Below are 25,046 nucleotides of genomic sequence, written 5' to 3'. Positions count from 1 at the left end.
TTCCTAGCTCCTACTCACACTCACGGGAAATACTATTATGCTCAGATCCATCTCTTTTTGAACCCTTTCTGATTCAGAAAGTTCTGGCTACCAGTTCCTATATATGTGGCCTTGCCATTTGCGTTATTGAGTTTCACTCCATTTTGATTTTTCCCTTCCTTAAGAACTCCAGGAGAATGAACTGTAGCCATATTTGCTTGCAACAAATCAGAAATACTCAGTGTTTTAGATTCAGTCAAGAAATCTATTTACCTTCAGCACTGCCAACTAGCAAAGGATGTTTATAGCCTTCCAGATCTTCACAATACATTTTGAGATGCAGCACAACAGCTTTTCTATCAAATAAATAATCAGCGAGGGCTTCCTCTAAGTCCAGAAGTCTGTTGGAGTCAGCTGCCTAGAACAAATAAATGTTGAAATCCTCACATTTATGTCCTTTTTAAATACTACAAACAGCCAGAATTTTCCTCACTCTGTGTAAGGGTCATTTAAGAAATGGAGAAGAGACAGCATTTCTCAGCTGACAAGTAGTCATACTACGATAGGATGACTATATAGGTTTTCTGTTAAAGCCTTACTTTACTTTTTTCATTTTAGACTTTATGTATGGTTTCTCTTAAATGGTTATAATTTCTGATTGTCTGGAGCAGTAGTCAAATATTAGATTACAATATGCAATAAATAAATAAAAATATATTATTATAGAGATGTTTATTTTTCTTAATGCCTACATGAACACATTATAGTGTTCAGAGATCCTCGGTGCTGACTTGACTCTTTCACATCAATGAAGATCCTCTGAAAGCTGAAATCCTTTAACCTGATGCCTAAGAGAGGATGTAGAGTGAAAATTTCAAAAGCTCCAGAATTATTTTGGTGCACAAAATCATCTTAGGTATTTACAAATAAACCGTTTACCAATGACACTTCCCTAAACAAACACACGTGGGGAAAAAAACCCAACAAAACAAAAAAAAACAAAATAGACCCCCCAAAAAGGTCAGGTTGATTTTTATTAGAGTTTGGTTTCTGGATACTTTGACTATTCTTTTGATATTTTGTATTAAACATATTTTTCTAATGTTCCAACTACATAGCTGATCCAGTATCTTAATGATCTAAATTTATTTAGTTAAGTTAGACCAGACATTTTGATTTTAGCATTGTTATAAAGAATTATGATTGGTTAATTTTTTCAGTATATGAAAAATGAAAGCCTAAGCCTCTGTTATGCAGGTCCACAAATACAAAGGAAGATTAGTTTATACTACTGCTTATTTTTAGAATGCTTTACACTCCTAACACGGGGTAGAATAGTGTATGTAAGCCTCGCGCTAATCACTCAGGTGGTAACATGCGTGCACAATCTGTTTCTGTTCCACTCATCATTTCTCCTAAATTGCAAAAAATGTACGGGAAACCGCAGACATCCTGCTTTCGTCACACATGTTTAAGGTTTCACAACTGTGGAAGTGTTAAAAAACATCATGAAGAGACACATAAAACTCCTCAGATAATCTGTTCTCCTGCTTCTGTTTTCATTAAGGAGTGTGTCTGTGTGCCTTTCTACTCCAGGTAGAATTTCTGATATTTCAGTATCAACTGAATATTTTGCTTTTGCTCTAGAAGATCCTGTCTCATGGTCTCAATTCTGCTGTTTAAAAACCTGTTACATGTTACAAAATTTGCCCTAGACAATTCCTTGGATAACAGCAATAGTCCAGCAAAGCATTGCCTTACCAGGATAATAAAGAATTGCTGTTCTCCAGAGAAATGCAACGATGGATAGACTCGTGGGAGGCACACAGCAATAGAGCAGGTGCCCAGTTTCTTATGCAATGAAACACGTACTCCTTCCTCGGCTAACCAGGTCTCCTTGTCATTTCTTTTCCTCTGTAGGATTGTTTGTTCACTTCAGAGAAAGGTAGTTTCTACAGCCGTGTCCATGTCTGTGAGGGAGATATATGATGTATTTTCTTGAAGAATTACTTTACTGTGCAATCTCAAAATCTGAGTGTTAGCGTATGCTTTTCCTCATGCCATAGATCTGGAGAAGAAATAAAGAACAAAGAAAATTATTACATAAATGAAAATGAAACATCAATGCCAGAGAAACGAGTCGAAGAAAATCTTTTGAGATGTAGCCTTTGTCAAGAGGTCCTTCTAGTTTGGTGACTTAGAGCTCTCAGGACAGTCACTTTGGGAAGGTGGCATTGAAGGCAAGAGCCAACACCCTGACAGATCTTAGCTGAGGTGCCAACCTCAAATAAAAGTGCTTACTTCTTGTGGGCGAGAGCACAACTTGCCAGCTTTACATTGCAAGTCCACCTTCTGGTTTGCTTTCAGCACATTCTGGTAGGAAAGGGAAACTGAAGTGTGATCACAAATCCACTGCTGAGCACAGCTGTCCAAACTGAAAGCCAGCCTCCAAGCTGTCATTTTATTCAAAGCTAACATTTTATTCAATTCTGTGTTTCAAGCCTGAACCTCATGTAGTCGGGAATTAAATGTTGTCTATCCAAAAGAAGAAGAGTTCTAATGTTAAGAGTTCTGCAAAAGTGGCTGCATTTTCTTCAATAATGGCAAAAGAAGTATATGCCAGTCAAGGAGGGCAGAAGTGAGGTAAAGAGGAAGAGCGAGAATATAGCAGTGAGAGAGGAACATTTCTTGTCAGTACCATAATGAGGAAGCTCAGATATATCTTGATGTCCCTGCTGCTTCGTTTGTGACTGGCAATATGAGGGCACCCCGCAAAGGGGTAGATTTTCTTCCAAGCTTACTAGCTGCAAATGCTAGGTATTTTTCTACCTTTTTTTTCTGACATTTTTTCTTTTTACCAACTATGACAGAAGAAATAGTATATGCTAATCTGAAGTTTGAGAACAACCATGAACTGGATAATATCACAGAGCCTGAAGAAACTAAAGAAAAAGGTGTAGTATCTATGAATCTTTTATGATTTATTCTTGCTAAAGTAGATGGGGCAGGAAATACTTTTAATTATAGTTATTACTATCAGAAAAGTTGTACTGATTATAAATGTGTCCTGGTTTTTGTTGCTGTCATTTCTGCCTGAACTTTTTAGAGTTTGGAAGGTATACCTGAAATAGTGGTCTTATCATTTTACAGAAAAGCATATTACTGAGCATTATACTAAGCTCCACAAAGTCTTAATTGTCTAAACCTCAAAATGTTAACTTGAACTGATTTTTAAAGTGGATCAGTTCCATTTAATTTCTCCATTGTGTTTGCATTCAGACTTAGAACGGAATCAGCTTTAACTGACACACTTTATTTCAGTTCCGAAGCTGTAGCCTGAATTAGGGCACTGGTCTTTGAAATGGCTATATCTGTTAAAGGGCTGAATGCATTTTAAATACTAAATTTAAATTAATTTTGCTTAATTCGTGTTAAATTGCAAAGACGATATCCAGATTTGAGTGGTTCAACTCATGGGAGCAAAGACCATGGAAAGTGCTAGCTGTTTGTGGGGTCAGGCTCTGCAGCAGAGGTTTACCAACAAGAGGGCAAATTGCTTGTGATTCAGAAGGAATTTTCTGGGGAATTCTGTTTCAAAGAGCAGTGGTTTTAAACATTTATACCTTTTTTGATCATGAGCATATGTTATGTTTTTTTAACATGTTACACTTTTTGAACATACGTTTTTTGGATATTATTAAGTTATGGTTTTGAGCACTGCCAAAGTATAATTCAGGGGGGACAAAAAAAAAAAAAAAAAAAAAAAAAAGTAAAAATCTGAACTGTCTTTGTGTTAAGCTCTGGGCTTCTTTTCCTTTAACATCCAATGACACTGGTCACTAATCCTCATACTGCTCCAGATGTCCTGCTTCTATGTGCATATTTTCATAAAATCATAGAATGGTTTGGGTTGGAAAGGACCTTAAAGCTCATCTAGTTCCAATCTCCCTACCATGTGCAGGGACATCTTCCACTAGACCAGGCTGTTCAGAGCCTCATCCAACTCAGTCTTGAAGCGTTGAACACTTCCAGGGATGGGACAGCCATAACTTCTCTGTTCAGTGCCTCACCACCCTCACTGTAAAGAATTTCTTTCTTTAAGCTAAATCTACCCGCTTACAGTTTAAAATAATTACCCCTTGTCCTATCGCTACATACCCTTGTAAAAAGTCCCTCTCTAGCTTTCCTGCAAGCTCCCATTAGGTACTGGAAGGTCTCCCTGGAGCCTTCTCTTCTCCAAGCTGAAAACCTCAAGTCTCTCAGCCTGCCTTCACCAACAAGGTTCTCCAGCCCTCTGATCATCTTTGTGGCCCTTCTCTGGACTTGCTCTAACAGGTCCATGTCCTTCTTTTGTTGGGGACCCCAGAGCAGAATGCAGTACTCTCACAGGTGCAGAGTAGAGGGGAAGAACCACCTCCCTCAACCTGTTGGCCCTGCTTTTTGGTGCAGCCCAGGATCTGGCTGGCTTTCTGGGCTGCAAGTGCACATTGATGGCCCACGTTGAGATTCTCATCCACTAACACCTTCAAGTCTTTCTCTGCAGGGCTACTCTCAATCTAATCCCCACCCAGCCTGTATTTGTGCTTGGGATTGCTGTGACCCACATACAGGACCTTGCCCTTGGCCTTGTTGAACTTCACGAGGTTCACACGAGCCCACCTCTCAAGCCTGTCAAGGTCCCTCTGGATGGCATCCCTTGCCCCCAGCATGTTGTGATGAGAAAGCACCATTCTGAGACCACACAGTCTGTGCATTATTTCTCAAACATCAAGTTGAAACAACCACAATTAGTAAATACACCCATTTTAGGACAACAAAAGTACTGTACAGGAAGGAGGACCCAGCCGAAGGCTCCTTTAGCTGTCCTAGATGTAGCAGAAGCAGCGTGAGGTTACAAAGTACAGTACCGGGAACTAAAACTAAAGCAACTCTTGATGCAATGCTTAATTAAAGCAGCCAAAGCTAAACCTGCTGTGTGGTCTTGATTCGTTTTGCTGCCCAGAAAATATTTCACAGTTGCTTGTAAACTTTCAAACTACAGAATCTTTGCCTCTTCTCATCTAAAAGCTCCAGGAAGCATGGACTATAATGCCTTCAGTCTTTGTCTTGGGGCTGTGACTTTGTAGTGGTAGGAACAATTTCTTTTTGCCCTTTAGCTGTAATTCATATGAGTCTGTTTAGCAGCCTGCCTTAGGGAGTCAAATTTCTATTACTGAAGTTCCCCAGGCACCTAATATTCAGCTTCCAAGCATGTACAAAAGCACTGTGACCTTAAAAATATCCATATATCCCAGCAGTCAATGTGTCCTGAAGTCTTTTTAGGATCTATAAGGTATGTGATTCTCCTGTGCAGGCTTTATCTCTGTCTGTATCTGTCATATGTCTGTGAGATCAGACTTTGGAAAATAATGCAGAAGGGAGATGTTCTTTCTCTTCATGAAGGCCCGTGTATTTCTCTTTTATGCAATACCAGGCAGTTAGAGCACTTCCTTAAACTGGGCTTACATTCTGTGGTGAAATGCAGATGCAGGGAGAGTGGCAGATGTAATACATAATTAGCAAGGCTTTAGTCTGTGTCTCTTACAGTATTGTCTTTTCAAAGCTGAGGAAGTTATGAGCTGGATGGTGAACTGTTAGATAGATTGAAAACTGGCTGGACTACCAGGCTCAAAGAGGAGTAACTAATGGCTCAACATCTGTTTGGTGGTAGAGTTGCTCAGGGGTCTGTCAAGGGTCAATACTGTTTAATATCTTCATCAACGACCTGAAAAATGACACAGAGTGTGTTATCAGCAAATTTATAATGATACTAAACTAGGGGTGGTGGCTGATGCTATGAAGTGGTAGAGCTTTAAAACAGAGGAACCTTGAGAAACCTGAGGACTGGGTGAGCAGAAACCCCATGTAGCTTCACAAGTTGCTGTGCACCGAGGCTGGACTGCCAGGCGGTGGGACAACCTGGGAGCAGGCTGGCTGTGGAAGCTGGAAAAGACCTGGGGTTTATGGTGAATGGCACATTGAACATAAGCCAGCAGTGATCTGTGTCCCAGGTCAAGACAACCTCCATTGCTCGGTCTTCTCTCACCTGAATATTCATCAACTTGAGTTTCTGTAGAGTGAGGTCTTGTACAAACATTCTGCCCAGGATTGCTTTAGCACAGAAGCTGACCACAGGTTACTTGTAGGAGAAGCATACTGCGTAGTTTCCATTCCTGTTCCTTCAGCCTGGCACACTAAATTTCAGTTCCTATTCCTTCAGCAATTCCCCACCCAATTGTAAATACCTCTTTCCCTTTTCTAGGCTAGAATTTCCTCTTCACATTCGCATTCTACTGCCTTTATTGGATTGTCAAGCTTGTTGCAACTCTCCACAAAGTTCATATAGTGGCATCTTTAATATCGGCCTTAGATTTAGTGCTTCCGTGACAAATTTAATGCTTTTGCTCCCTCCTTCAGTGCATCTTATCCCATGAAATCTTCCAGCTCTTGCAAACAGGGTGCCTTCTGAATGATCGACATGCATAGTATTTCCATTGCTTAGGAAAATTTTGAGATTTTTTTCTCCTCATTAAGTGCTCATTTCTGTATCTACTTTGTAATCCTTATTACATTAAAATTATCTATGAATTCCCAGCTAGAAATCTCAAACTACCATGAATATCAAAGGAGTTGACTCTAGCACTCAGATTAACCAGATTACCACAAATACATGCCACACATCACAAATTACCACAACCACACAGTGGATATTTTTTTTTCAGCTTTGAGCAAACAATTTTCTAGATTTTGCAGTATCTTGCTTTCTCAATATCTTTCTTGGCACAGTCTATGGCCTTTGAAAGGACCAAGGCTGTCCACAGTCTCCACTGAGCTGTTGTGATCTCTCACTCTCTTACTTTGGGCATCTTTTGCTGTGTGCAAAGACTATGCAGTAGGAATACACAAGGATAAAGTAAAAGCAATTACATATTGACCACAAAGATGGCTGCGATTTAGTGACACTACTGTGTTCACCATTCCTTAGCATCGCAGCTCCATTTCACGACTGAACTCCTGCCGGGGCCTCCCACTTCGTCCCGCTCTTACTGGCCAGTAGTCCTGATCTTGTTCATGCTGTGCCTGGCATTGCTGATGGCGCTGGTGACCCTGGCAGTTTTATGTAAGTACTAATGCAGTTCTGTTTGCGGGGGAGGGGGGGTCAAGCTACTGAATAACGTCAGACTGACAGGGAGGGCTAACATTTATCCCAATTGGTTTATTTATCCCTAATGATCTGCTAATACATTCCCTGTCTGTGTCCCACCCTTCCTGAAGGACAGCACTGGAAAATGTCTTATTGTGAATTTCAGTTATCCAGATTCCCAAGGACTACAGGACACAACTTACAGACCTCAACATGACAAAGAATCAGCTGCATGCAAATTTCTCAAATATTCTGCAAGCAATAGGAAATCAGCTGTGCTTGGAAGGGGAAAAAAACCTCAAAAATAATGGTAAATCAACACATTTTGGTGAGGGCTCATCTTGCAACATAGCAGAGAAGGAAATATGTGTCTTCTGTGTCTACTTAGGTCTGTCTCCTCAGGTGAGCCTGTGTCTTCTCAGATGTGATCACCCAGAAAGCAGGCAAGGAGCAGGTCTGCCTCATGCAGCTCCTGGAGAGAGGGACCCAGCCTGGCCACATGTGCACTGGCATGGGACATGGCAGTGGTGCCAGGGTTTCAGGATTTACTTCCCATAAGAAAAGGGTTCTGCAGGATGCTTTCTGGACATGCCAGTTCCCATCAGCACTAGCTCAGGGATCGTTACAACATGCTCATCTGCATCTAATAGGCAATTTTACAGTGGTGTCTGAGAATTAAACAACCTACTGCACTCCGTGTGAACAGCAGTCCACACACAGGGCAGTGGGCTAGTACTGACCGCAAGTAAGACAGGAATCTCCTGAAGTCAGAAGTGATATGGGGAAGCTAAACCAACCTGGGAGTTCATTCCCTGTCTCCTGACTGTGTACAGCACAGGGCTGTTTCTGAAATCACTTTGCCACAGCTTGGTTATTTAAGTGGCATCTGACAATGTGCCAGCCAGAGAAATAGTTCTGTTGGGAAATCACACTCTGGGGAGTAGGGGCATTGGGCAAAGGGATCCTGTTGTGACTGTTGGGAAAGGGGATTTCATTTGTCAGGATATTGTTCCACAGACAAGCTAACTGTCTAGGTCTCCCTTTTGGTCGATGAAGGGAAATTGGTAGTGCAAGGATACAGTCTGTTTCCTCCCAAGCAACACACCTGGAACAACAGAAAAAGCATGTGTGAGACACATCTACTTTTGTCCGTTGACCAAAATGGGACTCCAGATGGCTTGACTCGTATCACCTTTATAGACTCCTAAATTTAGGCAAAGCAAATCCCATTTGCAGCACCTGAACTTCCTCCCAGTGCTTAAAGGAATGGGAGAGACAGGGGGATGATTTAGTTTTCATCTCTGTTATTACCTGAACCTTCTAGGGCCACAGTGGGATTTTGACTGAGTGAGGACTGCCTTAAATATCCTCAGTCCCTGCAGATCTTGTCATCACAGGCCTAGAGCAATGTTCTGTGAGGGACAGCATAGGAACAGAAACAGGGTGATGGTTTTCCTTTTCCAGGCCAGAACTGTGTACTCTGCCCTGCAAACTGGCTGTGGAAAGGTGGCGACACATGTTACTACCACTCCAAGGAAGAGAAGTCATGGGAACAGAGTCACCAGTTTTGTTCCTCGAGGAACTCTACTCTTCTTCTGATAAAAGATGCAGCAAAGATGGTATGGACTGGTTTCTCACCCTGTTTAGCATGACATTCATTTAGCAAGACATTCACACACCCAATCAGCTACTCACCTCACATAACTTTCTTAGATGGCACCGTGAGCAGGAGTTTTTCTGCAGTGGTTAGGTTGCCCTGGGCAGTGCTCAGGCACAGGACTGGCCATTGCCATATGAAGTGCAGCCCTTCGAGTGGCTGATGGTTGGGGACAGCCCACCTTGCCTCAGCTTGCTATGGCTGGCTACTTAATGGGATGACTGTTTTGTTGTGGGCAATGATTTCACTGACTTAACAATTGTTTCAGATCCATACAAGGATTTGGTAAGATACTAGTGGGAAAACCTCTTCTAACCTGGTCTCCTCATGGGCTAAGCATAGTCCTCCTTACTTCGTAGAATTTCTTCCCATGGAAGTCGAACTCATCTTTTCAATCAAAACTAAAACACTTGGCAGCTAGCTGCCAAAACGTGGCCTAATCTTTTAGTCAATGAAAACAAACTGAAGTGGGAAGAGAAAATGCCAGGTGTAGAGCGAAATAATGCTTTTTCCTCTGGGTGCCAGCAGATATATTGGAAGGTTTGAGGGCAGAAAAGATGTCCCCAGAACTGGCAGTCAGGGCTGGGCATGCCTGCTCTCCAGCAACTGACAAATGCCCGTTCCCCTCTCACGGAGCTGCAGGCCATAAGGTTTATCCTGGAAGTAAAGGGAAGTAGCTTTATTCTCACCCTCCCAAACTGGTGACAGCAAAAGTTTTTAGGTGCAGTTTGTTCTAGCTGTCTTAATCACGGCATTGAGAGGTATGAGGAAAAAGATAAAATGAAGAAGTGCACTTGGAGTGACAATGGTAAGTGAAGGAAGAAAGAGAAAACCGGGAAAATCTAATCAAAACCTTTAGAGATTTCCCTCAAGTGAAAAAGGTGGCGTTATTCAGGTTTACATTCTTACTTGTTCGGCTCAGAGCAGTTTTTAAGAGCAGAATATCACTAAATGCCTAACTTTAACACCTCCTCTACTTGTCATGGTCCAGCTTTTGGGAATAAGTTAACAATTCTAGAGCCAAGGGTGAAAGTTCAACCAATCAAACCCAACAGCTCCCTGCAGAGGCTTCCTTCTCACTGTTGATAAATGCTAAGGACAGAGTAAAAGGGGAGGAATGGTTCATGACTAAAGGGGGAAGAATGATCAAGCGTGTCACCCACAGTGTTTTGATCAGGTTGATGAGGGTGACATTGCTCTTCAGAGCTAGAAGCATGTCTTCTCTCCAATTAAAAACAGCTCCACTGTCATTTCTCCTTTGACACTAGCCTTTTCCTTTAAGTGCAGAACTTTTCCTGACAGGTTAACAATTTGTGCTATTTATGTTCTTTAAGAAATTTCCATCAATGTTTTCAACTTTTGAGTCTAAATATTTGTTTTTAATATCTTCCTGAATGTCTGTTTCGGTTTGTCCTTACTCTGCATAGAAACTGGTACAAGAATTTCCTAGAGAAACCTACTGGCTTGGATTAACATTTAGAGATGAACAGAGAGAGTGGTATTGGACAGACAACACAGTTCTTACAAAACAAATGCCTTGGTAAGTGGGCAGCTTTCCCACAGTACACAAAGTCGGTCCTCATCCACATGCAACTCCCAGTTTGTCTGACACAAAGGGCACATCCAACAGCCAACTTTTATGCAGATTTCTCTGTGTTCTGGGTCTCATTTTTTCCACTTCAGATTTTTCTTTGCCTTTCCCAGAACTGTTTAGAGGGTGGTCTAGGCACTATTACTGCGGGGGGGAAAAATACCCAGAAAATGTATTTCCACAATTTAGTTTCAGATTGACCATAAATGTCATACATTGTATTTGACATCTTGTTTCAGTGAGGACACAAGGAAAAAACTACAATGAAAAGGTGTTTAATTTAATGCTTTTGATTTTTTCTTGTTACGTAATACATATTATATAATCTATTATAATATATTATATACATATATAAAATTATATATTAAATTTATTTATTCTCTACCATCATTTCACTTCAGTTTAACATGTTGTTTCAGAAAGACAATATATTTTTCTACTTGCTTTGAAATCTGCTTTGCCGATTTTCATTATTGGGCAGTCTCCTCTCAACTCACTGTTGAAAGAGCCACTGACACCTCCAGTTGGTATCCAGGAGTTACTGTTTCTTGCTGTCAGGTACAAAAAATGGTTTAGGATCCACCCTTGGAATCTGTTGGGAGTGCTTGTTGGCATGTTCAGGACAGAGTTATCTTCCTACAAGTTGGTGCACAATGTCACTAAATGTTTTATTTTTTTGTTGGGCATATACACTCTTCGTGAAAGCCACATAAGTAATTCTTGCAAAGACAGCTCTTTTTAGAAGAAAGGGCAAGAATGTACCATTTGAATGAGGTGAGATGTAACAACAAAGATTTTTCTTTCATAGGGTAAAGCACCTACACCCCCAATACTGTGGATATATTTATTATGATTCCATATATAGTACTCCATGTACAAGAAAGTATTACTATGTCTGTGAAAAGCCTGCCATCCTATTCCAGCGAGGCAGCAACCACTGGCAGGACTGGTTTGTCAGACCAAAATGATTATGAGAAGCTAGAAGATGTTCTGCAAGGTTGGAATTTTTTATTTTGCTTTTGAGAACTATCACATGAAAATTTAAATGCATTGGATTGCACCTAATACATTTCCCTGTTTTCATTCTCTTCTAGACATATGTAAAACTATTTTCATACTAAGGAAATGGGCACGGTAACAAGCTCCAGGAGCTACCCAAGTCTGTTGATCCAGATAAAAAACTGTTACATGATTACTCAGTTTTAATCAACACAAGTGATGCCAAAACGGCCAAAAGTCATGTCCAGGAAAAAAACCAAAATGCTAAGGCAAGCACCTACAGGTACTGCTCCTCTCCCAGCATCCCCTGATACAGTCCTAACACCACTCGTCAGTTCTAACTGTACAGCTGTAACATAACACAAGTGATGAGGATTAAACACTTCCATTCAGGAGAGACTTCTGATGTCTTGTTGATATGACTGCTTTAATGCATTAGTAGGCTGGAGTATACAACACGTAAATATAGTTATCCTCAGAAGGTGGGCCAAAGTGTTCCCGAACTGTATTAATAATCATAATTGCTCTGGGACACAGAGATTTATAGTCCTCATAAGGACTTGTGCATGTGTCACAGAAGAAGACATCCTTCAGCTATGAATGTCTAGCTCTCCTCCGTGCTTTATACTTCTTACTGGCACTGTTAGTTCTCTTCTTTTCTTTTTTTTCTCTTTTTTTCTCTTTTTTTTTTTCCTAGTAATAATTCTACTCTTCCACTTTTCTACATTTTTGATCTACTGCAAGAGTCACAGTCATGTTCAGAGGCATGAACAGAACCTCCTTTTATGAATTTTTAGGATACTTCCTGGAATGCCACACTACTAATCTAATGTGCTGAGCAAGGGTCTACAAACCCAACCACAGTGAAAACACCCCAAGCAGTGTTAATGAACAAAACGTCTCCCTCCACATTGCTGTGGAACAATGACAGTGAAGCTGAAATAAATCTCAGTCCCATAACGGTGTTTTGATTTGAGCAAAAAGTTCATGAATTCCTAGCTCGGTCCTCCCTGGAGATTTGTGTATTCCTTGTGGATTCCAGATTATTTATTGTGGATCATTTACTACTGGTGTAGCAGCTGGGCTGCTGAAGAATTGGTCATACCCATCAAGAGGCTGTTCCAGTGTCCCACTGAACTCAGCACTACACAGCAGTTTCTGATCACCAACATGAACATTTGGGGCGTTATTTTCAAATACCAATTTCATGCTTCAGAAACCTTTGTGGATTTCTCTTACTCTCTGCTGTTTACACTCACCATTCACATCTCTGACATAATCTCTCTTAGCTGCTCCTCTCAGTTCCTCTTCCAGCTGCTCCTGTCTTTGGGGGTGAAGAGGCAGAACACTTCCATCCTGCAGTACAGACACAGCCCTGGTGACTTCCCAGAGTGTCTCTCAGCATTCATACCAGATACACTGAAATAAGAAATCTCACGTGGAAGGTATCCTGAACGGTATTCATGGTGCATACTTTCTTGATAATGAAAGGCTTTGCTGTAATTTGCCAGAAATATTAAAAAAAGAAAGAAAGAAAGAAGAAAAAAAAGTCTGATCTTGTTTTCTTTTCCATTAGAGGGACTGTGAGGAAACAAGAAAAATATTTCCAGGACGTTTTTTCATCAATGGGGCATGCCTAAGAGCAGAGGGGTGAATCTTAGGTGTTTCTGCAGTTTGTTGAAGACAAACATGAGCTGAGATTGACAGCTCCTCACACTGACAGGCAGCCACAGGCCTTGATCTTCTGGGTTCATTTACTGCCAGCCCAAAAGCAGTCTCTGGTGCAGCAGCTGTATTTGTGACTGTGAAGGCAGGAGGGGGTAGAGCACAGTCTCACAGTGTGCCGTGCTACTGAAACTGGAGGAGCTAGTTTCTTCTCAAAAACCAATGACTGAAACACCAAAAAAGAAAAAAAAACAAAACAAAACAAAACAAAACCCACAAATCCAAACACTACTGTTCACTGTGAGCATTCAGAGTGCTGCCAGCGAACAACCTCATCCAGCAAGGTTGAAACTGGCAAAGGACATACCCTGGTGGTGGTGTAACCAGGTAGGGCTTAAGGATGTGCTGTCTGACTCCAGCCCCTCTTCCACTGAACGGAGCTTTTCCTTACAGAGGAAGAGACATAAAAATGTAGCGTTTGTGTATTGGCTGAGATGGCGTTTTTGAATCATGGTTCCATCCAACAGTGTGTTTCCAATGTCTAAATTTTTCTCCTCCCTACACCACCTCCCTCAGCCTCTAGCTAATGCAATTTGCAAGGTAACATTCTGGTTAATAAACACAGTTATTTTGTGCAGCCTGCTGACAACATTTATACACGGGCTGTGATCAAATGTAGACCCAAACCTCCTGCCTTAGTTCACCTTTCTTTTCATTTTATTCTGAAGAAATGAAGACACTTTGCCTGCTCATCCTTACAAAAACAGAGAGTATGATGAACCTTTGTTACTTCTGTTCTTGCAGCAGGATCTGTTTTAAAAGGTGACTCAAAAAAAAAAAAGTAAAGTAATATAATTAACAGACTGCTTATTGAATTCAGAGCTACCAAGATAATACAAGAAAATGACTTAACCTCCTCTTTTCTCTGCAGAAGTAAGATCAGGTTGGAGAAAAGCTTCCCAAAGGTGATTCATTACATGCTTGAGAAGTTGTTGCTATGACTGGAGAAGATACTGCCATGAAAAATTGCAATGAAATTCAGTAGCATAACCACACTTGACTCCCGGTTAGCTGCAGAAAAGCCCTTTCCACACTAAATTGCCAACATACAGTTTTCAGGCCTGATAGACAAGTATTTTTGCCCCATATTTAGTATGAGGTTTTTATGAGGATACTGTGGATATACCATGAATACACAGTGACTGCTACTCCTTGTGTGCCTCTCTGTATAACAAAACTGACTGTAGGCATCCTTTACTCTCAACTTTTCCACCATGCCTTCTCTTTGCATACAGGTAAGATATAATGCAAGAAATATACACAGCCAGAGATACCTGTGCTCTGAAAACATCTATCATCTGTGCAGCAAGGCAGGAAGAAGAGCCCAGTCATTACAGTTTGTTTCCAGTCTGTTGATATGATTTTGCAAATGGGAGACTCTGAACTTTACAAACAAGAGCACAAACAGCTACCACAGAAATTCCTCTCTTGCAATTTCCTTCTGACTAACCCTGTCACTACAACATGATTCATCATGTCTGGGCAAGTGCTCTGTTTAAGGAGAGTTGGTCACTGAAGATGTTTAAGAACTACAGCTCAGCACTGGAGCAAGGCACTGCAGAGAGCTAGAGATGGAGAGCGGGGATGGATAAGCCACTTCTGCGCAGTGACTTCTGTCTACAGTGCAACAGCAGAGAGGTGCTCTGTGTGGTCTGGTCTTTCTCTGACACAGGTTGAGCAATCACATGAATCCTGCCAAGCTCCTGGCCTCACATTTCTTTCAGCTCAGCTTCTCCCCTTTTAGCATTTATTTCAGTAAAATTAAAAAAAATAATTTCATTTTTAATTTATTTCATAACAGAGTATGGAAATACAGCCTATTATTTCCATGCAGCTGCTGCGTTGTATTTGTGCCCTGATACACGAACAGACATCTTTGATAACTCAAAATAGCAACTATTTCTCCATCATCTTATTTTAAGGAGGTAGAAAATCCTGACATTTGCTCTGTTTACAGGGTCAGATCAGGTAGATAGTTAGATGAAACAGTCTCACGTTCCAGCCAAAACCCAAGACTCCCATCTTCGTATTCAGGAGAAATATACCCATCTTTGACAGTGCCATTTTAACACCTTAATGTGCTTTCAGTATGTTACACTTTTACTATGACACAGTAATCAGAACAGAGCCAGCTTCCTGCGTGGTTTCACTGGAAATGCTGAAACGTGAACCATTCTCATCGCCTCAGCATCAGTCTCGCTGCAGTGTGCCCCGACTCCCACAGTACTGCTACTGCAGGAAAGAAGTGTGATGAGCTGGAGATGGAGGATGAGGAAGGCTACACCACTCTGAATTTACGGCCCTCAGCTTTAGTAATTACTCCTGGATATTCGAGAAGCAACAAACGTTCTGCATTTAAGGCTCCAGCAAGTTCTGTTACTGTAGACAGTAAGTACAGATGGAAATTAGCTCTTCTATCTAAATCAGGGCATAACTTTATTAGAATCCCTCTAAACTTTAGAGTATATTCTTCGACAAATATTCATAGAAACAGCAGAAAGTATAATCATAATGGAGTCTTATGTGCTATTGTTTACGATCCTAGATGATATTTTTTCTGAAGCTTATCTTTACTCCAATTATTTTTTCCATTTACTTCAACACAAAAGAAAAATTCCACCTTTCTATGGATTTTTTTTTGCATTTTAGTATGATTCATTTATTGCAGCAAAGGACAAGAGGGGAAGGTGCTATAGTTTTATCAGATAATGCAGGCCTTGGAAATTAAGCAATTTCCTCACCTACGAGGAGTAGAAAGGTGCCCTGTTTATCAGTCTTAATAGTGAATGTAAGTTTTGATAGAAGCATATGTTTTTATTTGTTTATATTCAAAGTTTTTCTATGAACAAGCTGAGTGTTAACTAAGGTAGTGGGTTCTGCCTGTGGAATGCTTAAGACCATAAAATGATGACTTAAGTACTGCTGCTCCTCATAAATTCACTATGAGGCTTATGTGTGACATAAATATCATTGCTGCTATTTGCAGGTTGGGTAGAGTAGGCAAAGACTAAACTGACATCACTCTGGTGCTATCTGAAAAAGATCTCAAGCTATCCATCAAGAATGACCGCTTGACAAGGAGGATGAAGGAGAAGCTGTTGAGAAGTAGCAGTCAGAAAACCAAGGATAAAATATTAGGGAGTATGATCTAGAGCTTACCAGAAAGAAACAGGTTGGCACGCTCAGAAAACTCTTAAAGCAGCTTTTTGATATGCACAGAGAACAAGTAAAGTAGACATATGACCAGATTAGGTTGGGAAGGACCTCTATAGTTCATCTTTTTCTGACCTTATGCTCAAAAAGACTAGCTCTAAAGTCTGATCAAGTTGCCCAGGCCCTGGTCCACTTGAGTTGCCAAAACTTCAAAGGATGGAGATCTCACAGTCTTTCTGAGTCATTGTTCCAGTGCTGAAAGGGAAGAATTTTTTTTCCTCACATCTAATCACAAGTTTCCCTGGTGCAACTTGTGACTGTTGTATTGTGTCTTTTCACTGCGCCTCTCTGAGAAGAGTCTGGCTCCATCTGTAAAGCTCTTTTAGGTAGCAGAGGACTGAAACTAGGGTCTCCCTTAGCCTTCTCCAGGCTAAACAAGCCCAGGTCCTTCAGCTTCTCTGTAGGTCCCTGACCACTCCGTGTTCCTCTGCTGGACTCTGCAGTTAGCTGACATCTCTCTTGAAGTGGGAAGCTCAGCACTGGAGACAATATTCATGACTGCCAAGTAGAGTGGAATAATCTCTTCTCTCCACTTGCTGGCTGCATTCTTGCCAGTGCAGCCCAGTGCCGATCAGCTTTCGCTGCCAAGGGTACACCAGGACCCTGGAGCACAGCTGCTTTCCAGCCACTCAGTCCCCTACCTGTACTCGTGTATGGAGTTGTACTGCTACAGGAGCTGGACTTCACATTTGTCTTTGTTGAGCTGTTGCACTTCCAGCCCGTTCCTAGGATTTTTAGCTCCCTTTAAAAGGAAGCCTTAACCTCCAGCACATCAGCCACCACCCCAATGTGGTGTCACCTGCAGTCTTTTAAAATTGCCTTAACTGGTGAGGGTTAGGGTCAGCTCCCTTAACTTTGCCTACGTAAATTTTGGTTGCCATGTCTATCTGGGCGCTTCTGGAGGGTGTGAAGGACTCCAGTAAAATACCTGATGTGTATCATACTTTCCAATTAACCTGAACACTCTAGGAAAGATATAAAAGACACTTACAGAAAAGTGCAGAGCACTGCTTCCACAAAAGGGAAAACTGCGAAGATAAATAAATAGATACATACATACAAAAGAAAATATTTTAATCAGGGGATAGTCAGTTGTAAAATAAAAACCAGTAAAAACTATATTCCTGATTAGACATTGAACCACAATGGAAATCCAGAGAAAGAGCCTGAGGGAAGATGCACAGTTTAATGTTCCAGAAGTAGCTGTCCAAAACTAGATGGCAATATTTTTTTTTCCAAGGTGGAACAGTCTAAGGGGTTGTTTTATTATTTCCAGGATTGTGTGAACTGCAAAATCTAGTCTGTTTACCTGTCTCATTAGAAGAGGTTTTACTCTAAAATGCAAGAGCCTTGGTTAATAATATCGGTAGATAGATAAATATTTTCTCAAAATCACTCCAGGAAATTCAGAACAGTGATAACAAAAAATGCAGTAATAAAAAAAAAAGGCTCTGCAGAAGGGATAAAGGTGAATTCGTATTGTCAGAGAGGAGGTAATACCGGTGTGAGGTGAGGATAGCTGCTGGTTTTGTTGCTGAATGGGGTTTTTTGTTTGTCCAAGGAGCCTCCATCTCATCTTCTGTATGGCGTCCAGTGGCCTTTGCTTTCCTCACTTTGTGCCTGGTGCTGCTGATGGGGCTGGTAGCCCTGCTGGCGCTGTGTAAGTACTGTGTCGTCCCAAGCTCCTGCTGTGGGAATGAATTCCACATGTATGGCTGCTTCCACTGCCCCTGCAGACTGCCCCTGCTGCCCCTCTTCCCCACGGGGAAATAATAAAGGAAGATGGGCAACAGTACAGCTTTCCCACAGAAGTACCTCCACAGCCAAGGGTCACCACAGGTCACTCACTGTTGCAGTCAGAGTCCAACTCAGGCAGCCTCACACAGGGCACCAGCTGCTGCAGCACAAACAAACCAGCCAGCTGCAACAAGGCTTTACCATTGGTCAGATTCTACTGTCCATGCTGTTTCTCCTTCCCCCAGAGATCAAACCACACTGCTGCTCCTCTACCCAACACCATCTCCCGCACTTTTCAAGGCTATTTAACCACTCAGCAGGAAGAGCTACAGCTGCACATCATCCATGTCAATCAACCCACTGCCGCTGAGGCAAGGCCACAGCTGCATGTTATCAGTGCTAATCAGCCCACTGCCTGCATTCCTCTACAACTCACGATCACTAATATCTGCACTTATAGCCACCTTAACCCTAAGGGTTAACTAATCTTACTGCGAGGTCTAAACCTAACTAATCCTAACCCTAACATTAATCTCCTAATGTTAATCCTAACCTTAATGACCCTAACACTAAAGCAAATGCCTAATGCTATCCCTAAGCATAAATCTAAACTAACCCTGACCCCAAACCTAATCCTAAAATACAACCCTAAACATAACACCTAATGCTTAAATATAACCCTGACCATAATGACCCTAACCCTAAACCTAATCCTAGCCCTAACCCCAACCTTAACACTAACCCTAACCTATACCTCTATACCTCAGTCTAAGCCTAACCCTAAGCCAAGCCATAACCCCAACCCCTAACACTAACCCTAGCCCTAACCATCACGGCCCTAATCCTAACACCTAATCCCTAACCCTAAGCCTAAATACAATGACCCCAGCCCTAAGCCTACTCCTAACCATAACCCCAACCTTAAAACTAACCTTAACCCCAACCCTAAGCTATACCCCTAACTCCTAACCCTAACCACTGATTAACCTTAACCCTAACTCTAACCCCTAACTCTTAACCCGTTTCCGAAACGTTTGGTTTTCACAGCTAGAAGCTCCCCTCGTCAGCCACACTGTCTGGATAATGGTGCCCTCCTGTGACTGTTACTGGGATATTTCACAGTTCCAGTTCCCTCTCCTGGATCGCAAGCTTTTTGCAGGGAGGGCAATTCTGGCATCAAAGCGTCGTGACTGGTGCCTTTGCCCAAAGGTTACAGCAGATTTTCCGCAGAAACAGGGGTTTTTTTCCATACAAGCATTTCAATTAACAAGTAAATATGATGCCACGTTACATTTGGAAGCAGAGGCAGAAAGTCCCCGGCTCCATTTTGGCAGGAGGGGAGCAGGTGCAAGTGTCCAGGATGAACACTCAGGGTGGTTCCATCACAGAAATGTTAGCTCAGAGGTTTCTAGTCTGATACTCACCCTTTCCTCCGCACCATTCAAAGCTGGACTACCACCAGCCCCAGATAAACTCATCTGTAGCTTCGTCCAGATGACCTTTGAAAATCTTCGAGGGTGGAGATGCTCCCACCTTTCCCAGGTGACCTTTTCCAGTGCTGCACAACCCTCCTGGTGAAGAAAATGAGGATGATGTACACACAATGGTGGACATAAAAATGAAGTAGACAAAAAAAACCAGAAGCTCGTCAAAAGTTACAAATTAAAACTACAAATTTTTAAAACCAATCTGATAAGTGTTTTCATGCCCTTCAGTTTTTCAGGTTTCCAAGGATCCAGAGGAAGGAAAGAAACTGCAGGAAATGAGGGAAGCATTGTGTTTTGAAGGGAAGGAGAAAAATGGTAAATGTGGTTATCATGTAAATAAACACAAATGACCCATTTTTCAGAGCCCATTGACCGGGAGACCACAAAATCACAAGATCCAATGGGTTAGTGTCTGTTTTTAACTGTGATAGTATTTGACATGTGGATACATGTCCGCTAACATGCAAAACAACTTCTCTTTCACTCCTCAAGAGCTCAGCTGGTTCCTGCCTACCTTTAACCTTCTCTTGGTCAAGCTAGTAGCTAAAGTCCTTGTATTCCTCGCAGGTCTGCATAATACTCTCTCTGATTTCTAGAAACAAAATGTGCTCTCTGTCCAGCAAGCTGGCAAAACAGTGGAGCTGACAACTGCATCTACGTTTCAAAGCAGAAGAAAACATGGAAGCAAAGCCAGGAATTTTGTTCCTCAAGAAACTCCACTCTTCTTGTGCTAAAAGACAAAGCAAAGATGGTACAGTCTTAATCTTATGCATTCCTTTATGTCATGTGTTTTAACTTCCATCAATCTTGCAGGAAGAAATTAGTTTGGTCATTTACAGTGCATGCATTTCATTCTCTCTGGGTTGAATAGTCTTCCTGCAAGTCACAATATTGTCACAACTTGCAACACTTTCTAAACGTGCTGTGAGAAATTATGTATCATTAGAAACGGAATAAGCCATCATATAAAATGCCTTAATTAGCTAATACTTCAGTTTTCACGCAGAAAATAAATTGCATATTATCAGCATTCAGGAGAGACCCAGAACACAGAATGCATGTTTTCATTATCTCTTTCCACAAGTTTTGTAACTGAGGAAAACCCACATCTATGTGAAATCTAGAGAGCCACTGACTCACCATGCTGCTGTCATTTGCACACTGCAGCGCAAAGTGACTATAAAAGGTTGTTTTCTGACCTTATATTATACCCTCACAAAGCAATGTTAATGGTGGCACAAAGGCTAGACAGCAGAGGGTTAGGCTGTGATGACTGAATAAGGCTTAGGGAATTAATAATTCTAAGTAGTCTTCCTAATTTGGGGAGGGGGGTGGGTTTGCTGACTAACGAAAATCTGGAATTTGCTGTCAAGACCATATTTTCCCTTTTTGTACACACATATCTCAGGAACATCTGTTTCAACAGTAATTAAGCTCACACAAAGCCGAAATATCTTTATTTTCTTTTTGCTACATAAAACATCAAAAAGGAAACAAGCTTCCCTGGAAATCTTTCTCCTTTGTCCAGATGGAGTTAGTTTCAGCTGGGAGTTCTCAGCTCTTCTATTTTGAGTTATAAAGGCTGGCCTTTTGAATACCTTTTTTTCAAGTGAAAATCAAACGGGCAGAGACAAAACATAAAGTGAGAAAAAAAGGGTTATTAGTGAGTTCAGTAGCATCCTGAGGTCAGAATCGTGGCTCACACGATTCAGTTGGGAGACACCTGAACACCACGCCTTCAGTGCTGAATCCAAGAGATGATTTTGGTATGCTATATAAATTCCTGGACAGTTTGCTTCCAGATGTCTGGGTGCTTGCTTTTTTTCTATGTTTGGTATATGCAGCTGCAGCCAGACTGAGGCCAGACCAGTTTAAGCCAGCTGTGGGTTATATATTTTGGGTGAGTCCCTAAACGTGCTACTAAGCAACAGTAGAGTATCTGGCAGATCTGAACAGGCTAAGATGCAAAGGAACCTCTTAGGTAGCTCTTAGACACTGGGGGAATGGTTCAGGTGCCTAAGCATAGGTCTCTAGGGCAATCTGAGATGCTTAGGGGTATTCTGTTTGACCTCCAAACAACGCCTCAGCAAGGCACAGTTCTCCTATAGGTTCTGGGTCTTGTCTGTTAGCCGTATGTGGAGACCTCAGAGAGGCTGGAGAATCTCAGAAGGTGCTAGAGGCCTCTATTTAGGCAACAGGTTCTGCTCTCTAGGCTGGGATTCATCTCATCTAACTTCAGGTATCTACAGTGTATAAGCACATCTGCAACTTCAGAACCACTGCCCCCGGCTCTGTTCCAGCCGGGGGGATGTGGCCAACACAGTCACTGCTTAGCAGCACTCACACCGGGTCGGGTGAAGCACCTCTCAGGCTACTGGATCCACTGGTCAGACCTCTGCTGACTCTAACTGGGGCTTAAATGGTGCTACCTTATCTATACCTAAACTGCCGATACCTAAAGGCAGTGTAGATACCTAAAGACAGACCAGATAAAGCAGCTTTGCTTCTTTCTTTTAAAAAAACAGTGTTTTTACAGATCCAGGGTACATTTTCCTGTGGCAATTCAACAACCAACAGTATTTGAATGATCCTATAATCAGAGCAGTCAGCATTGCCTCATGGAAAAACAGCATGGACAACAGGTTACTCTTCTATTGAGTAAGAGTTATCTCGTTTGGTTGCAGAAAATTCACAGCTGGAAGATACAGGAACTTAGGTCTTACTTTTGAAATATTGTTGTGATGATTTTCTTATGCCTACAGGTTTCTCTGCCACAGGACTCACAGTTTTACTGGGTTGGATTATCATACATATCTGAAAGTAACGGCTGGTACTGGGAGGATGGAACAGTTTTTTCAAAAGAAGTGACGAGTTGGTAAGCCTTCATAACAGGACCAGCACGGTTCTATCCGATGGGCCCCAGTAAATTGTATGAGACTTGTGTTTCTTCTTCCTTTCCCATGTTTGTCACATGTGCAATGACGAAGGAACATGGAGACTGTAGTATCTGCTATGGAGCTCCAAATTCATGTCCTGTATAAGGAACGATGGGTGGCAAAGTACAGCTTGATCACATGCACCAGACCCAAAAGCACCATCTTGCACAAATAAAATAGCTCCGACGGGGAAATAGCTCTACATCCCAGTGGCAAATCACTATGATTACACTACGATTATATCATCCAAATATAGATCACAGGATGTCACCAGGTCATCATTAAGTCATATCTTTTAATTTCCTAGGGTTGTGATCTATGACAACAGCTTCTGCGCCTCCTTATATGGACGGATTATTTACGCCAGCCACTCCTGCCTAACAAAGCAATTCTGGATCTGTGAGAGAGTGGCTGTCCCTATCAACTGAAGAAACATTGCACAAAGGGATGTGGGATCTGCCATTGTGAGACAACAACTTTAGGAACTGCAAGTTCTAAGTATTTTTGTTTCTTTGTTTGTTTATCATGCAGGTTTCTCAGAATAAGTGATTCAAATGGACAGGTCATTGTCTGCATTTTCCCGCCCAGGCTCACAAATGACAGAAATTAAAAAAAAACCAAAAACCTACAAAGCTAAAAACTAGCAGCCTAGGAAGCAACTTGAAAGAATTAGCTACTGCCAAGAAATGATCCTTGCGTGACTTTCTAGGCTGACAACCACACATTCTCACAAATCTCTATATTTCTTAAGCTTCAGTCAGCATGTTACACTAACACCTGCCAGTTATAAACCAGCCTAACTACATCCTTGATGATTTTACTCACTGGATTACTTACTGTACACAGTAACTATCATCCACCCATAATCCTTTTCTAGAGCAGTTTGCCTAGGTTTGCCTTCTTCCCTAAAACTGTTCTTCCAACTGTTCCTCTGTTTGAGGTCCAGGGGTACAGAAAGAAAACAAGGCTGTATTTATCCATAAAATTATTTTCATATATGCATTAATATTTATAGAAACCAAGGGCCATTTGTGAGAAGACTACAGGGAATCCCTGGAAGCAATCTCTGTGAAAAGTAGAGTTAAATGTCATGACTGGATTATAACATTACCTGAATAACTTCAGTGCTATCATAACAATAATTGCTGTGCAAATAGCAGTGAGGATAATAATTATGTGCTCCATTCAGAGCTACATACAATCACTTCTCAAGCTGATGCAGAATCCATTGCCATAGATCTTACGTGAGCTCTTGTATTATATCCATACTGTTTGGGATCCCTGGAACCCAACGTACACACTATGCATCGCCCGTTATTAAAGAACTTGTCATATTTCTTGAAAGAAAAGGATACTTCCACTTTTCTGGGTGCAGTTTCATTGTGTGAGTTCTTTAAAGTTTTGTACGTCAGCATCTGTTTTGTATTACATATGCTTGTGTTCCTTGTGTGTGTGTATATATATATATATATATATACACTTGCATCTATGTGTACATGCCTTATTATTTGGAGACTTCCCTTAAATAAATTAAAAAATAATAAGATGTCTTTAATATTCAATATTTCCTTGGAAAATATTCTCAAAGACTGAAGCAGTCGCTTGGCAAAAAAATGAGCCCATCTTCCTAATGTGCCAAAATATGTTTGTGAACTGAATACATTTACTATACTCAGTAGAGCCAAGTCATAATTCATGGGCACAATTACCAGCTGAACTATCCAGAATTCCCTACTATTGCAGTAGGAAGTACAAAGTAGAATGCAAGTAAGGTACAACGTTTCATGTCTTTCATGAAACTTGAAAAAAATAATTCACAGCAGGTATCTAAGCTGTCATGTTTTTCCTTTTTTCTTCCCATAAACTAAAACTTGATTTTTTTCTAGCAATCTGCTATATGCCTTTGCTGGCTGTATTATGAAAATAAATGCTAGCCTCTTGGTTTCCTGCTGACTGCTTGGTGTGACTTTTTGGGGAGCATTCACTATTAGTGCAGAAAGGTCAGGTCAATGGTGATAACTTGCAGGGTACATTTCTTTCATTACTATGGCTGGATGATCTTTATAAACTATTTCTGTGTCTTCATATAGTAAACTCCATTTGGTCTCAGCCCAAATCTTGGGTCCAGCATGCTGGAAAGGGCTTTTCTCCTGTTACCAGTGGCATATTTCAGAGGGAAGAATTTATAGCATTTAGTATTTTAAATTCAAGCAAATCCATTATTTCATCCAGTCTGCTTTCTGTCTCAGAGGCTGTCAAAGTTCTCACTATGCATGTATGGAGCCCAAAACATAAGCTACTCAGAGAGGCTGACTACCTGTCAGGATAGGGGAGGTCCACAATCCTTCCGCGGCACCGGGAATTCAGAGAAGCAGTTCATTTGAAGCACATTTTGTATGGAAAACAAAACCCAGTATGGTATGCTAAGTGTGAGAGCAAAGCCCTTGGTAGATCCTGAGACATCATAAATCTGAAAGGTTTGGGAACTAAAGGGAAGTTGTTGGCTTTGACATCCTTTCAAACAGGACATGGACAGTGG

General features: G+C 41.4%; 1 protein-coding gene across 3 annotated transcripts; it reads left to right on the top strand.

The window, feature by feature from the left end:
• The first annotated feature begins 2,536 nt into the window (after positions 1-2,536).
• LOC119148727 (natural killer cells antigen CD94-like) lies at positions 2,537-24,456 on the top strand. Of its 3 annotated transcripts, XM_037389259.1 has the most exons (13): positions 2,629-2,933; positions 7,004-7,138; positions 7,329-7,472; positions 8,627-8,781; positions 10,247-10,359; positions 11,219-11,407; positions 11,505-11,692; positions 14,370-15,522; positions 17,909-18,007; positions 19,800-19,886; positions 20,168-20,322; positions 22,334-22,446; positions 22,815-24,456. In XM_037389259.1, exons 8-13 carry the CDS (start codon positions 15,396-15,398, stop codon positions 22,933-22,935), a joined length of 702 nt encoding a protein of 233 aa, XP_037245156.1. In that variant the 5' UTR covers positions 2,629-2,933; positions 7,004-7,138; positions 7,329-7,472; positions 8,627-8,781; positions 10,247-10,359; positions 11,219-11,407; positions 11,505-11,692; positions 14,370-15,395; the 3' UTR covers positions 22,936-24,456. The 3 variants fall into 3 exon arrangements, with proteins under 3 accessions (XP_037245157.1, XP_037245156.1, XP_037245155.1); XM_037389260.1 differs by lacking the exon at positions 7,004-7,138 and having other exon boundaries at positions 2,537-2,933; XM_037389258.1 differs by lacking the exons at positions 14,370-15,522; positions 17,909-18,007; positions 19,800-19,886; ... (1 more) ...; positions 22,334-22,446; positions 22,815-24,456 and having other exon boundaries at positions 2,659-2,933; positions 11,505-11,815.
• Positions 24,457-25,046: the final 590 nt, after the last annotated feature.

This window comes from Falco rusticolus, chromosome 5, assembly GCF_015220075.1.
Source record: "Falco rusticolus isolate bFalRus1 chromosome 5, bFalRus1.pri, whole genome shotgun sequence".
Lineage (NCBI taxonomy): Eukaryota > Metazoa > Chordata > Aves > Falconiformes > Falconidae > Falco > Falco rusticolus.
This window is presented reverse-complemented; position numbering and strand designations above follow the sequence as displayed.